The 15697-nt window shown below is 36.4% G+C and overlaps 1 protein-coding gene across 3 annotated transcripts; it reads left to right on the plus strand.

Annotated features, from left to right (window-relative positions):
* Positions 1-84: 84 nt before the first annotated feature.
* Positions 85-12679, plus strand: LOC113110934 (6-phosphofructo-2-kinase/fructose-2,6-bisphosphatase 4-like). Of its 3 annotated transcripts, none has more exons than XM_026275226.1 (14): positions 85-236; positions 3899-4015; positions 4130-4226; positions 4342-4408; positions 4512-4586; positions 4667-4723; positions 4806-4927; positions 5004-5211; positions 7374-7520; positions 7610-7714; positions 9118-9247; positions 9381-9443; positions 9536-9600; positions 11410-12679. In XM_026275226.1, the coding sequence occupies exons 1-14, from the start codon at positions 188-190 to the stop codon at positions 11467-11469; spliced, it is 1362 nt and encodes a 453-aa protein (XP_026131011.1). In that variant the 5' UTR covers positions 85-187; the 3' UTR covers positions 11470-12679. The 3 variants fall into 3 exon arrangements, with proteins under 3 accessions (XP_026131011.1, XP_026131010.1, XP_026131009.1); XM_026275225.1 differs by lacking the exons at positions 85-236; positions 11410-12679 and adding exons at positions 2525-3018; positions 10282-11175; XM_026275224.1 differs by lacking the exon at positions 85-236 and adding an exon at positions 2527-3018.
* Positions 12680-15697: the final 3018 nt, after the last annotated feature.

Below are 15697 nucleotides of genomic sequence, written 5' to 3' on the forward strand. Positions count from 1 at the left end.
TATCAACACAAACTTTCCCCCGATTCCTTCTAATGATGGGTGGGTGTGTCCACCACGCCACTGCCTCGCAGCGATTGGCTGCGCCACCTGTCAATCAGTGGGCGTGTGCGCTCGTGTTTTCACATACTTCTTCCTTACCTCAAGACTCGAGCGTCAAAATAAAGCACTAACACACAAAACGAGGACAATGAGGGGCGCCGACCGGTCCAAAAACACACCGAATCTGGATAAGAGGGGTAAGGAGCACGAGGTTATGGCTGTTCTCTGGCGCTAGCAGCTGGTGTTTTGTGCGCGAGGAGGAAGAAGTAAACAAAACTGTCACGTAGGCGCGTGTGCCTTGGACTCAAGAGTCCACGAGCCGTTTATTTGAACCGTTCATTATACATATGGCCTGTTAATAATACACTCGCATATATGCTTATACATTGCTGTAAACCATGCATGTGTTCTAACGCTGAGTTCGGTGTAATGCACTGAATGAATTAAATCAGCACAGTGTTTGGGGTGATGTACTGCATGCACTGAAATGCACAGGGGGTTTATGTGGTCGATTTTAACTGTGTTGTGAATCGTTTTATGTCATTTCTCAGTATTGTTTGTGTTGTGCATGTCATTCATGCAGTACAGGAGTGTTTGAGGAGTTGAGGTCAAATCATGGCCATGTTTGTTGGATCACTGATATGGAGGTAAACTGCAGCTTGTCAGGTTGTAAAAATAGAATATATGACCTAGAGAAAGAAGACAAGAATCGGAGAGATTGCGTTGTTTCTTCTTCTTCTCCTCCAGATTTGTTTAAATGACGGGAAAATAAGGAGGTTGGTGAGTAGTAATTGCTAACAATCTGGGCTGGTAATTAGATGGCTGTAGTTTTGTACCCCATAAATGCACATTGTGATGAGAATGACAGTTTTATAGTAGTACTAAAACCAGTATAATTTAATATCAGTGATTTTATGACAATTTATCAAATGTTGTATACCAATATGAGACAAGATGAGCAGTATTTTCCAGATAGGATTATGAATTGTTTGTAGAATGATATCAGCGTATTCCACACCCATTTTCCCACTTAGCCACACCAGACCTAGTTTTCTTTGGAAATCTGAATGCTGAGTAATGAGTTCAAAATGACTAACTGTGATTTGATAAAAATCTAGAATGAATGTATGATGATCGAGGTTCTGTGGTTTACTAGTTCCTCATGTACAACATCTCAATCTCAGTTGCAAGATTTACTTTTAATTTTTTCATTAAATAAGGACATTAATCAGAAATGTTTAGGATTTCAGGAGAACAAATGTTGCAGTTAAGTAGAATACATTTGGCAAATGTGTAATTGCCCTTAATTTAAGATGTAGATGTTTAGATTTGCTGTAAAAAGCAATCTAACATTGTGTAGCCTCATAACCTTGGAGGATATTTGAACCCTATATTAGTGCAGGCTGTACACTTATATTAATATACGCTGTTTCTCACATATCACTGTTATTATCAAGCTCAAGTCAAATCCCCTACCCACAATCCACAGGGTCTCTAGCCATGAAAATATCTCTTTCTTGCCATCTAGTGGTTGACGTGTGATATGTGCATCATGTCTTTGGCTTCGCTTTCACTTCGAAAATGTAAGAAAGAAAAGATTCTGCCATTTTTTTTATCCTTATAAAGTGTTTTATTATAACTGTCTGCAATAACATTGTTTTCTTTAAGTGCACTGTTGTAATGTTTAAGTTTAGGCGGGGTCTATGATCTGTTACACTGCTCGTTTTAAAGGTGAACTTTGACCTAATTGGCGTTCTTTTGTATTTTGTTACGGTTTTATTAAAAGTGTTCTCTGTAAATCCAAATGTTATTGTTAAAACAGGTTTAACGAGATAGAGAGCAGTGACTCACAGTACCACATCTGGTAAAATCAGACTGTCCAAGTTACAACTTGCAGGTATTGAAGATGTCCAGGATTGGTGTGGCCAGTATTGATTTGTTTGAACAGTTTAATTGTACACTTAATTTAATTTAGAATCCAAGTCTCAAACACGTGTTTAAAATGTAGTATAATCGATTCAAAATAAATACTAAAGTATTCAAATAATACAAAAATAATAATATATAAAATGTCCAGTACTACAATGTTTTAGAAACAATAGAGTAACTTTAACCCCACAAAACCTGCTGTATCATATGTGATGCATCAATTTCTAGTGCAAAACCTTGCTGGGAAAATATGTTGTTGTAATTAATAATAATAATAATAATAATAATTCTGTATATTTATATAGTGTTTTTCGAAGCACTCAAAGCACTTCACATTGTCAGGGGGTACCTCCTCATCCACCACCATTGGCCTTTTATTACATTTATATTATACTGTAATTATACTAATATCCAGCTTCTGGTTTTGGTACACATGCAAAATCTTTAAGAGTTTGTATAAAGTAAGCCAAATAATCATACAACCTCAGGCCTTTTTTTTTTTTTTTTTTTTTTTTTTGAGACATTTGTTCTCTTACAATAATTGAATAATGACAAAAAAAAAACTTACCAAAAAAAAAAACAAATCTTTGGAGATGCAGCAACCTTGAACGACTATTATTTATTCATCTAAAATAACAAGACAAAAAAAAAACTTTACACCAGTTATGTTTGAAATAGTATATATTATAATTTAGACTGTTGTATAGACCAAGCCGCTCAAACACTTATTTTTGTATCATTATGTATGTCCTAATCACCGTATATTCGTCTGTGTTAATCAGTCACTATGTAAAAATACACCAGGTATTACGGTAAAGTGTAAGGAGTGCGCATCTTCCGCTGCTGTTACGGTAGTGTTGTTGTCTATCAGTTCAGCGCTGTCTTTAGTGCGCACTGATTGTTATGGACGCTTGTGTGGAGAGACGACGGATATAATGAATGTAACAAAGGATAGTCTAACCCGAGAGCTCACACAGAATCCTTTAAAGAAAATCTGGGTGCCATCCTCCACTAACGGCCTTCCAGACAGACACATCAGTCAAAGGAAGGGTGAGTGTGGATGAAAGGATGACAACCGGACACTGAAGCTGCAGTCAGATGCGGGTTAAAGAGGCTTTCTGATGCAATGATTATATGATGATACAATTTAACGAGGGTTTGAGCTGGACTTAAATCATTCTAGAAGCGGTTTGTTAATTGCATTTTATATTTTTTTATCAAACGTGTCAAATAGACTACATTTAATATGAATTAAAATGAATGATTACGAGTTATATTTATATTAGTAGCCTCTAAAGGGTTCAGTAATAACAATTTAAATTGTTTAAATATTAAAATAAACTATAAAAAAAGTATAATATTATTTATTTATTATTTATTAATAATAAAAATATATAGTTTAATATATATATATATATATATATATATATATATATATATATATATATATATATATAAGCATTCCCATGATTATGGAAAAACTGTAAATATGATGGAATTTTTAAGCTCTACATTATCTCTGTTATGCTGTCTCTAAAATATTTCAGCAGCCAAATAATGCTTTTGTAAAATTGCTCTGTTCTTGATTTGTTAAAGAAATGTTTTGCCTCTAAAAAGTTTTTTTTTTTTTTTTTTTTAAGTATTTTTGTGTACAGATCAGAAACACCATATCATTTTCACCTCTTTTTAAATTGCAGGATTATATGGAAGTTGATATGATAATATGCGGTTTGATGAAGAGATACCGAAATGACTTATGCTCTACAATGACAACTCACAGACTTTATTAAAGCAATAAAAAGGGTCACCTTAACTGCACATAGATTAAAACATTTCCGTTCTTTACACCATGCGATGTGATAATCGACAGTTCACCTGCAGTATATAGAAAGAATATTATTGTTAAACATCTCTGTTTTTTGTCTTTCAGTATGCATGACCAACTGCCCCACACTTATAGTAACTGTTGGCCTACCAGCCAGAGGAAAGACATACATCTCCAAGAAACTGACACGCTACCTCAACTGGATTGATGTTCCAACAAAAGGTAAAATGCATAAAATGTAAAATATTTGTGACTTGAAATGCTGGACATGATTTTGTTGTTACAGATGTTTTGCTCATGCTGAAATTGGCCTGTCTTGGTGTTTTAACTTCGCAGAGTTTAACGTTGGGCAGTACAGACGTGAATGTGTGAAGATCTATAAATCCTTTGAGTTCTTTCGGCCAGACAATGAAGAGGGGCTTAAAATCAGGAAGTAAGACATTGATTTTTATAAGCGGCAACCATTCAAAATGTGAAATGAAACTGCTAGTTTAAAAGAAAAAATCTAAAACTGCTTAGAAGCTCATGTGATTTCTTGTGTTTTCTAGGCAGTGTGCGTTGGCAGCTCTCAATGATGTACGGCAGTTCCTCACAGAAGAAGGCGGCCAGGTGGCGGTAAGAAAAACAACACGCGTATAGAATATATAATCTTATATTCAGTTGCAGTGTAACAGTTCCTTTTTGTATGCATGTAACCATTCTCCTTTAAAATCTTTAGGTTTTTGATGCCACAAACACAACAAGAGAAAGGAGGGAGACGATCCTCAGATTTGCCGAGCGGAATGGTTTCAAGGTGCTGGATATGGGATCATTCATCTAAGCTGTGTTCCTCATCTGTTCGCTCTTTTAACGCACTCTTTTCACACCCCTCAGGTTTTCTTTGTGGAATCTGTGTGTGAAGACCCAGATGTTATTGCAGAGAACATTGTGGTAAGTCTCAGATCTGCTGAATATCTTCAATACCTTTATCTTACGTCGTTTTTTCGACTAAATTTGTGGTCTTGGTGTTCAGCAAGTCAAGTCCGGCAGTCCAGACTACACGCACTGTAACACAGAAGAGGCCGTCGCAGACTTTATGAAGAGGATCAAATGTTATGAGAACTCTTATCAGCCACTGGATGAGGAACTGGACCGGTAAATGCCATGTCGGTGCTGCTGAATCCAAATCTATCAATCTATGAATCTCACACTGTTTTTTTGGTGTGTACAGGGACCTTTCGTTTATTAAGATCATTGATGTGGGGCGGCGGTACCTGGTGAACCGGGTCCAGGACCACATACAGAGCCGAATAGTGTACTACCTCATGAATATCCACATCACGCCCCGCTCCATCTACTTGTGCCGGCATGGAGAGAGTGATCTGAACATCAAAGGTCGTATCGGTGGAGACTCAGGGCTCTCGGCCAAGGGAAAGGAGGTCTGTTTGCATTGACTGATCCGTTTGAGTGAAACTAACAAACACAAAAATGGCTTGACAGTTTTAATATAAAATCAGGACAGAAAATATTATTGTATCATAATAAGATTCTAATGTTATTGTATACAACTGTTTAAAAGTTCGGATTTTTTATTTTTATTACTTTTGAAAAGGTTCCCACTGTCCTTCTGACTGCTGCGCCATTTCTTTCGTTTCTTTTTTTATTTTTACTTTATGTGTTTTCCTGCCTGTTATATAGGTTGCATTTATATTTCTGTGTTCGGTTTTCAATTGTGGCCAGTGGATTTGAAAAATAGTGAAGTGAAGTGAAGTGACATTCAGCCAAGTATGGTGACCCATACTCAGAATTTGTGCTCTGCATTTAACCCATCCGAAATGCACACACACAGAGCAGTGAACACACACACACACACTGTGAGCACACACCCGGAGCAGTGGGCAGCCATTTATGCTGCGGCGCCCGGGGAGCAGTTGGGGGTTCAGTGCCTTGCTCAAGGGCACCTAAATCGTGGTATTGAAGGTGGAGAGAGACACCCACAATTCCATCCGGCCCGAGACTAGAACTCACAACCCTTCGATTGGGAGTCCAACCCTCTAACCATTAGGCCACGACTTCCCCATAATAAACGTCATAGTTTGATCAAAATTAAATCGATAGCCTAATAAATCATGGATTTAACAACATCATTTACCTCATCTCCAATGAAGGCTTCTGGACATAAAAAGAAAAGCCCCGCATGAACAAAATAACCACTAAGTAAAGATGTCAAACAAAATGTCTAGACATATGGCAAATAATAATAATAAAAAAATAAAAATAAAACCCGTGTTCAGGGATTTATTTTTTATTGATTTTATTGCCATGCAATGGTCATAGAGCTCACTGTAGCGGTGCCTCAGGTGTTATATGTTTTGCCCAATATATTTATTGCCCAAGGTTCACACGTACTCTGTCTGCAGTGCGTATACAGTAAGTTATATGTACGCGGTTCAGAAGCAGCAACGAGAGCGCATTATTGTAAGGCGAAAGCACATAAAAATCATGCGCGATCGCGAATCTTTCCGCTCGCACGCAGATTTTCTTTGCTCTTTTAAAAAAACCAGATGCGCGTGCTCAGATCATATTAAATCTGTTCGCACCTTTCTATTTCTAACGTTTTCTGTTCTCATCTTTTTACCGCGTGCAGTGTGAACGTTCTGTTCCGTAAAAAAAAAAAAAGGCTACACATCACAGTGTGTTAACCTGGAGTTTGGCATATGCCCAGTCTGCTCTGTTCTCGCGCTTCACTTAGGTGGGCTGCATCCTGATTGGTTCAGTTAACATACTGTGGGAGGCCGAGGCCACGGAAAAATATCGCTATAAAGCGATTTAGAAATTACGCACACTCAAGTCACGATTTTATGTCGATTTTGATTAATTGCACAGCCCTACTCTACACTAAAGACTAGTAATGATGCCTTGCCATCACAGGAATAAATTATATTCCAATAGAAAACTAGATATTTTAACTAGATATATTTTAATGTGTAATTATATTTCACAATATTAAACCTTTTAATGGGAGTGTAGAAAAATGAACATAAGGATAAGCATTAGATATTATAGTCCTTTATGATTCAAATGCCCTTGGTCCAGAAATGAATGGTGAATTTTAAATGGCGTTAAAATTATTTATCGGTATCGGCTGTTATCGGCCATAACAATGGTTATCTGCTTATTATAATCAGTACCACCTTAAATTTAAAGTTGTATTGTTAAAAATTAGGGGTGCTCCGATCACGATCGGCCGATCGTTAATGCGCATCTCTTCAGTAAAGCCGGTTTTCTAATCAGCGGTTAATTCCAATGGCTCTGTGTAGTAACAGCTGCTCTATGTGAAATCACGCACCTGATGGAATTAACCGCTGATTAGAGAACCGGCTTTATTGACGAGATGCGCATTAACGATCGGCCGATCGTGATCGGAGCACCCCTACTAAAAATTAGTTTTGGACAGAATGAACTGATGCAGAGACAAGTTCCCTGAAAAGTCCTGCTTCAGGTCAGATCTGGTTTCTTAAACCTTTTCAAAGAATCTATGTTTCTTTTGTGTTAGTTAATCATTTAAACCTCAGTTTTTTTTTTTCACTGTCCGTCTCAGTTTGCGAAGTCTTTGGGCCAGTTTATCCAGTCGCAGAACATCCATGATTTGAAGGTGTGGACGAGTCAGATGAAGAGGACCATACAGACGGCAGAAGCTGTGGGTGTGACGTACGAACAGTGGAAAGCTCTCAATGAGATTGATGCCGTAAGTCTCTTATTCCTGAACCTTAAACATGCTTTGTCTTTATTTTACGGATATTGTGTAACTTGACTCTTCAATCTGTGTGTGTTTAGGGTGTTTGTGAGGAGCTCATGTATGAGGAGATCCAGGAGAGATATCCACTGGAGTTTGCATTACGAGACCAGGACAAATATCGCTATCGCTATCCCAAAGGAGAGGTCCGTTTTTCTATCAGATCAGTTTTCTTTCAGTCGGTTGATTTTCATTTGAATTGATATCACAAGGGTTAATAGCCTTACTCATGATAGCGAGATGTATTTCATTATATTTTTATCATTTAGTGCTCTTTTATGTCCCAAACCTTTTATTACACTTAAACAACCATCACATAAATGTTGCTGGTTGCTAGGCGCTCTGTTAGCCATTATCCTCAGGATTACTCACCAGCTAAATTCTCAGAAATGGAGTAAACAAGTGTGCATTGACATTGACATTGTTCCAAAAAGGCCTAATTGACGTTATTTGACTTGTTTTCGCGAGCTGTTATTACTCTGACCGAGCACATCACACACCATAACCCTCAGCCCGCACATACTCACTTCTATTTGCTCCTCTCATCTGTCAGGTCGTGAGTGTGTCCGTTCTTCAGAGCAAGCAGTTCTCATTTAGATCAGTATCTCAAACCTGTTTACTCACAGAGCATTAAAGGACCACAATGTTCTCACTATATTAGATAAAGACTGAGTGCAAGGTCCTTGCGTCGTGTTTAAGTTTGCATGCATCTTTTTCAGTACTGTACGTAAAGGTGCGTGTGTTAGGACTGTGCATCATTCTTATATCAGTTTTGATTCATTATCATTTCGGTTTGGAGCATTTCAGCTGCTTGTCAATTTTAGTTATTAGAAAGGTGGTTGCACTTTATTTTACAGTACCTGTTCATTCAGTGTACTTACCTAAGAATGTACTCGGTAAGATAAAGTAACTATATTGGTTAAGTTTAGGTTTAGGTGTAAGATAAGGGTTAGTAATTAATTATTAACCAGTTATTGTAATTACTGTAAGTACATAGTATACACGTGGAACAGGAGTATAAAATGAAGTTCTACCAGAAAGGATTCTGTGAGCATATGATTTGAACTATTGGGAAAATTTAAACTGTGCATGATCAAAACAGGGATGTTTAATAGTAGGTCTCAAACTACTTACTATATAAATAGCTTCTTTTTTTTTTATAATGTTCAATATTTGGTAAAAAAAATATATATATATATATATATATTTAAAGATTTTATAACTTTATGTGCTTTTGTAATTTTATTAGTAAACATTTTTTATTTGTCTTAATTTTAGTAGATTTAGTACTTCATCTTCATTTTGCATTATTTTGTTTCAATTAGTTTATTTTCTTCTATTTGTATTCTGAGCGTTTCTATTCTATAATGATATATTATGTGTAATAATTGTATCTTTTCAATATTTTAATCACCTCCTAGCTTTTCTGCATTTCACTTCAAGGGTTATATATGACAAATTAAGTTTTAAAAGTACAAATGGTCAGTGTAGTATCACATATAGTGTATAGCACATGGAGCAGTGTCGTAATCGAGTCTTCTCCTCACAGTCTTATGAAGACTTGGTCCAGCGGCTGGAACCTGTGATCATGGAGTTAGAGCGGCAGGAGAACGTTCTGGTCATCTGTCATCAAGCCGTCATGAGATGCCTTCTGGCCTACTTTCTGGACAAGACTGCAGGTAATAACCACCACGACACCACCCATGAAGAGCTTGCAACTTTTCAAAACACAGTTCACTTGCTCTGATGATTTATGCATTTAAAATCTAATCTAAATCTATTTTTTTGGTGTGTTTTTTTAATTTCCTGCAGAAGAACTGCCTTACCTGAAATGCCCTCTACACACAGTATTGAAGTTAACACCAATGGCCTATGGTAAGACACCCTTCCCTAAGTTAACTAACCTGGACATTATTCTTCAAATACCGCTATTCCGGTCTTGATAGTGAATCTTTCTGGGTCTTCAGGTTGTAAGGTGGAGTCAGTGTGTTTGAACGTGGATGCTGTGAACACACACCGAGACAGACCATCGGTAAGACTCACAAACACACAGACTCGGAGCGTGTCAGTCAGTCTGGTAGTTAAAAAGCCTCTCCACCTGTTTTGGCTTAAGGGAAAGTGTGCAGTCAGTCTGTAGTTATGCTTGAGAGCTCTTCTGTATAGTAAAGTGATTAAGCTTTGAGGTCTCCTGAGCCTCAGCTGTCACATGAAAGATGTAGTGTTGGGCTCACCGATGATTTTAGTTACTAGCATTATTATCACATCATGTAACAATTCACCTTTTTGGGGGGTTCACATATTTTCTCTGTACTGATGCTTTTTCATTTTTCTTCCCCCTGTCTTTAAAACTGATTATATAAAATTGGGGAACACTTTATTTTAAGGTGTCCTTGTTACAAATGACATGTACTAACTATTATAATAATAATAAATAATGCATAATTACATGCAAGTAACCCTAATCCTAACCCTAACCATATAGTAAGGAGTGTACATGTAATTAATGAATAATACTCAGTGCATAAATGTGTAATTACACCATAACAGTGACACATAAAAATAAAGTGTAAGCACTCATTGTTTCAGTCTTGTTGTCATCTTGAGACGTGTGTGAATCGATGCAGGTTTTTCGTGGTTCTGTTACATCGTCGTCACCTACTTCCCTCATCATCTATCAATGTGTGACGTCATTCCCTGTGTTTGCTTCAAACAGAACGTAGATGTGTCACGGCAGCCAGAAGAGGCTTTGTTAACAGTGCCAGATCATCACTGACAATTCCCCATTCCGCTCTCTCTCTCTCTCTCTCTCACACACCATTATCTTTCTTAGGAATGTAGACATGCTTCCATTCCTAAAAGCATCTACTGTATTCCCGAAAATCAGGAGACATTTTTTACAGCCCAGTAAATGCATTTTGAATTACAACTCCGAAGTGAAGAACTCTGATTATGTATGGAATACACCTTTTTTGTTGTTGTTTTTTATGACAACGTGTCAGTACTAAATTGCACTTTATCATAAATGCGCACTGATGATTTTCAGTCCCTGCTGCACATGAATGTAACCGCTGCTATGAAAACACCAGTCACTCCAGTAGCATGTGATATTTATTTATAGTGCACATATTAACGCATATCCACATTTGATAGGGTTTTGGTTGGTTAATATGACATTATTTCTTAAAAGTAATAATCCATCACTTAATAGAATGTGTAGCATGTATATAACAATGGTCAAATTTGGTTGAAGCAGAGCCTTATCTTGGAAATAAATTTTAGGTAATTTTAGAATTTTTACACAACAATAGTACACTTTTCAGCTTTTTAAACACTAAGGAATGTTATGATGTATAACTCTTCTTCTGGTAACTGAGAAGGAGAAATCTCTACTGTAATGCCTATTTGCATTGCTAATAAAATGTATTTGAATAGTGAAATCCTGTCTCTCTTTACATTCACCCACAATGCTGTGTCACTGAAGGGCAAAGACAGAACAGCTTGTAAAACATAACTGCACCACACTGCAAAATTTGCAAACCATAAATGATGTAACATGAACATGACAAAAAAAAAACAAGAAGATATTACAGAGAGAAAAGGCAGTGATGTGATTTATGTCAATGGACTTTGACCTGAAGTCAAAGGTCAGTATTAAGATGGAGAGATAGTTAATCATATCACCTCACCTTTGGTCACATGACCTTTGACCTCCATGCTGATTTATTGGTTTACACGTGTGTATGTGTGTGTGCACTGTTTAAAACAAGTTTGTCAGTACCAGTTTAAAAAAAAAAACATTTAAATATAATAGTTTTCTGTTGATTTTCTGTTCTCTTCCTAGAATGTTAATGTGCACCGTACTGCTGAGGACGCCCTACAGACCGTCCCGCCTCACCTCTGACCTACAATCTCTCTTCACTACACCGAGCTCGGGTTTACCGTTACAAAAGTTCAACCCTGCCTTCAGACGGACCCCCGGTCAAGTTCTGGTCTGTCACATTAATCGGTTAATTCGTTGCTGTGAGATTTCTACTGGTGGTATATAGTATATGGTTTCTCACTCCATGTTTTAAAAGAGCCATAATCAGTTTACATGGCATGAGAGACACGTAGCCTGGGAGATTTTGTTTTTGCACTTAAGGGGTTTGGGGAAATATGCGTTTGGATGGATGATACTATGGCTCTTATATGTATTTGATTTATACATATATTGATGTCATTTCTACATATGGTGTGTGCAGGTATGTTATTTTGCTGCTCCTCCAATAGTGCTCTCTTTTTGTCAGTTCTAGAAGGTTTTCTCTCAGTTTTTTGAGGGATGGATGACAAAATTTGTTTGTGTGTGCATGTGTACTTACAGATCAGAGAAAACACTCATTGTGTCAAAAACTGTATTATGTTTTTTATTTAGGTTCTTTAAGAGTTTAGATATAAATATCAACCTGGCATTTAAATTCAAACACTGATTATTGATTCAAGTGCTAGTTATTTGAAATCAACACTGACAGATATTCAGACAGGTCTTTTTTATATCATGTACATTTTAACTGTATTTAAGAATATTCTGACTTTCCAACAGTGATTTTAACTGCATGTTTCTGAGAAAATGGAGTGCTTTGTGAGAGAAACATAAGCTGTTTGTTACATTAACAAATTTGGGAACAAGATAAAAGTCTCAGTATTTGTATTACCATTCATTCATTTCCATATTTATGTCAAGGTTAGAATGGATTATGAGACCCTTTATAAGTTTATACGGGTCTGTCCGGTGTTATCTGTAATGTCCAGTAAACCATGACTGAATTGTTGCCTCAAACCATGTCCAAAGAGTGCTGTGATATATACTGTGCAATTGAAACAGATCTTGACTATTTAAATGAGATTTTCTGGAGTGTGACTAGTAGTATTGTTATGACTATTTTGGTGTCAGTATCACACTAAATTAAGAAATTAATGTTTTGATGTAGTAGTGCATCGATAGTAAATAGTCACAGATTTTAATTCGTTGAATGGACTCAATGGACAAATTATTTTCATACACCATGTTGACACGACAAAGAGACAAATATTATGAAATTGTATCTCATCCTTGAATAAACCTTTTGTTGTGATCTTGGCTATATGTTGTAATGTTTTTGTGGTGCTGCTACAGAAACAGCACAGTGATTTTAATATTGAAGGTTTTGAATGATTATGATTTTTTTTTTTTTTGCTATATATATTCCATCTCAAATGATGTTTTTGATCTAATCCAGTTCACAATTAATAAAAAAAAACGCTGCCTTCGATATTAACACGCCACTCAGCAACTTGCAATTGTTGATTAGAAGGAAAACCTGGAATGGATCTAAAGAGAAGAAATGGAACGCTTTGACCGGAGAAGGAGGAATCTCTGTCGCTCCGCTCCACTATTATATATTCTGTACTCCAGACCGTGTTTTCATCTTTTACTGTCTATGTTTTCATCTACGCCTTGCTTGGTCACATTCTTATTCAGGCTTGATGCTTTGGCTTCTTTGAAAATTGGAAGTATTTTATTTGGCTGGCAAGAAACATGCGAACTAACCCATTTAGCCCGAAACCGTGCCTAATGACAAAAACACAGCTGATATTGCTTGTTTCCATATAAAGTAGGTTAGTTATAAATATTTAGCTGCCATTTTTTGCAACGTTTTATCCTTTATACTATTAATAATTATACCAGGAAAATCATCTCATTCCTCGCATACTCACAAAAACAGCTGCGTAGCACCTGAAACAGACAAAATGCAGTTCATTTAAATATTTGGGTAGCGTTACTTATAAGCTATCACGAGATGGCGCTATTGCTTTGGAAAGCTGTGGAAAGTGTGTGCGTGTGTGTGTGTGTGTGCCTGAGTGAAAATAATAGTATATTTAATATTTTAAAAAATGTCTGATTATGTTATTTTACTGTAAAAAAAATGCAGATGCACGTTATATCAAAAAATTCATACATCTCTAATATATATTATTTCAAAAGAGGCACAATCAGAAAACAATATTATTTGACTAAACCAGCACCCACAACACCAAGATCCAAGAGAAAATAAGGGTGTCTTTCGGGTTCAGTTGTTGACTGTTAGCAGGACAAAAACAAGTCATCCTCTTTATGAACTGCCAAATGGTTTTGGCCCTGTGTTGTCGGAAATATCTGTCCTCTCGCAGAGTGATACATTCCTGTCATTTCTCACTGACTGCTGCTCTTGCTGTAAGCTGCTGTATGACCACAGGTTTTCTTAGGAAGAGTGAGACTGCTGTCCTAAGAGATGTGTCCGCAGTAAATGACTCTTTTGGCCTCGTGGTGTGTTTGAGATTTAGGAAGAGGGCCACAGTAATAGATGATCACTAGAAATGTGCAGAGAAAAACAGAATAAAAAAAAAGTCAAAACAAACAAATAGTAAATGTATTCAATTTATTCAAATAGCCTAAGTAATAAGGGAAATACAAATTAACATAAATGCAAAACAATGGAGCGCTATGGGATCGTTGGAAATGTTTAAAGAAAAGGGTGCACATGGTTAATGTTAATGAACATTCATTTAAGATAAATTTGATCTACTGTGTATTTTTTAGATAAAGTAGAAATTAAATATGCTTCGTAATTATAGGACATGTTTCAAAGCAATACCTTTTAATTATAATCATAAGTGTTGTGATATTTCTGTTCGTTGTGTGCTGATGGTGAAACAGAGGAAGGACATGGGCGTTCTTCTTCCTGAAATCAATAAGCCTCTCCACAACTGTTTGTGTTTTTAGCTCCAAGTCTTCGACTGCACACACAGACCTATTTCCTCTCCGTGAGGACTGTTAACAGATCATGAGAGAGAATACACAGTTTCCCATTGGTTAGGAAATCATGAATCTCATAACAGACAGGATGAGGGTCCTACAGCTGATATAAGACATCAGAACTAAAAGCAACAAATACACTATCATTCAAAGGTCCATATAATTCAAAAAGAGGTTCTTATGGTCACCAAGACACATAGTTGTCTTTTTATATTAAGGTTGAAAAGAAATGATTTTACCAATAAAAAATGATGCACACCATCTTTAACTGTTGTGACCGAAACAGCACAACAGTGTTTAGAAAGAAAAACACTTTTATTAGAATCGGAGCCCTTCACATCTGTTCGTCTCAGCTGATGACACTGGAATCCCCAGCCTTACTGTTCCCTGCAGCTGTCACTTATCCCACAGGGCCTTAGACATGCACACCATAAAAACACAGGACACAAGTTTGTCAGTTGACTTTGCCCTGTACAATGCATCCCACTTATTTCAGCATGACTGCAGTCCTAAAGACTTATGGGTGGGGTGAGCAAACAGCAGAGCACTTAAGAATGTCATTATTCGAGCTGAGAAACCATGTTGTGTTCTCCTTAAACAAATCACTGGAGTGAAAGATGGCTCATAAGAGCTTATTTGAGTCATGACTAGATTTGCATATTAAATGCTAAGCAGTACCTAATATAGTAGGCCTAGTTGTGAAGTCAAATAGCCTATCGTATAAAAGATTGGATTTGGGTTGTGCATTTCTGCATAAATGAAATGCCACACATCATAACACTGTATTTAAAGTTTTCAAATCTATGGTTAAAATGATACAAGAGGGAAAAAAATGCAAATTACAATTCAGTATGCAAAAACATATATAATAGATACCGATTGTAATTATGCAAATATTACAGTGACCTCATTGCTGTCAGTTGAATTAATGCTAAACCCTCTAGCAATGCAAACAATATAAGATTCTTTAAAAAATCTCAAAAGTAAGTTTACAAAATATATAAAGGTATATATATATATATATATATATATATATATATATATATATATATATATATATATATAATAACCCATTCATAGAGAGCCACTTGCCTTGTTTCTGAATGAATCAGCCATTTGAACGAATCAGTTGAATCAATGACTAAATTACTCTTTTGCCGCCACCTACTGGTGGTTAGGTTTCATAATTAAAGTGTCATTGCGTTTCACCAAAATTTCTTATTTGTATGTTCAAAATGTATTATTTAAAACATTAATCTTATAAAATTATTTATGCATTTGAAATGCATTTTTTTGCACCTCAGTCTGTGTAAATACA

This window comes from Carassius auratus, chromosome 11, assembly GCF_003368295.1.
Source record: "Carassius auratus strain Wakin chromosome 11, ASM336829v1, whole genome shotgun sequence".
Lineage (NCBI taxonomy): Eukaryota > Metazoa > Chordata > Actinopteri > Cypriniformes > Cyprinidae > Carassius > Carassius auratus.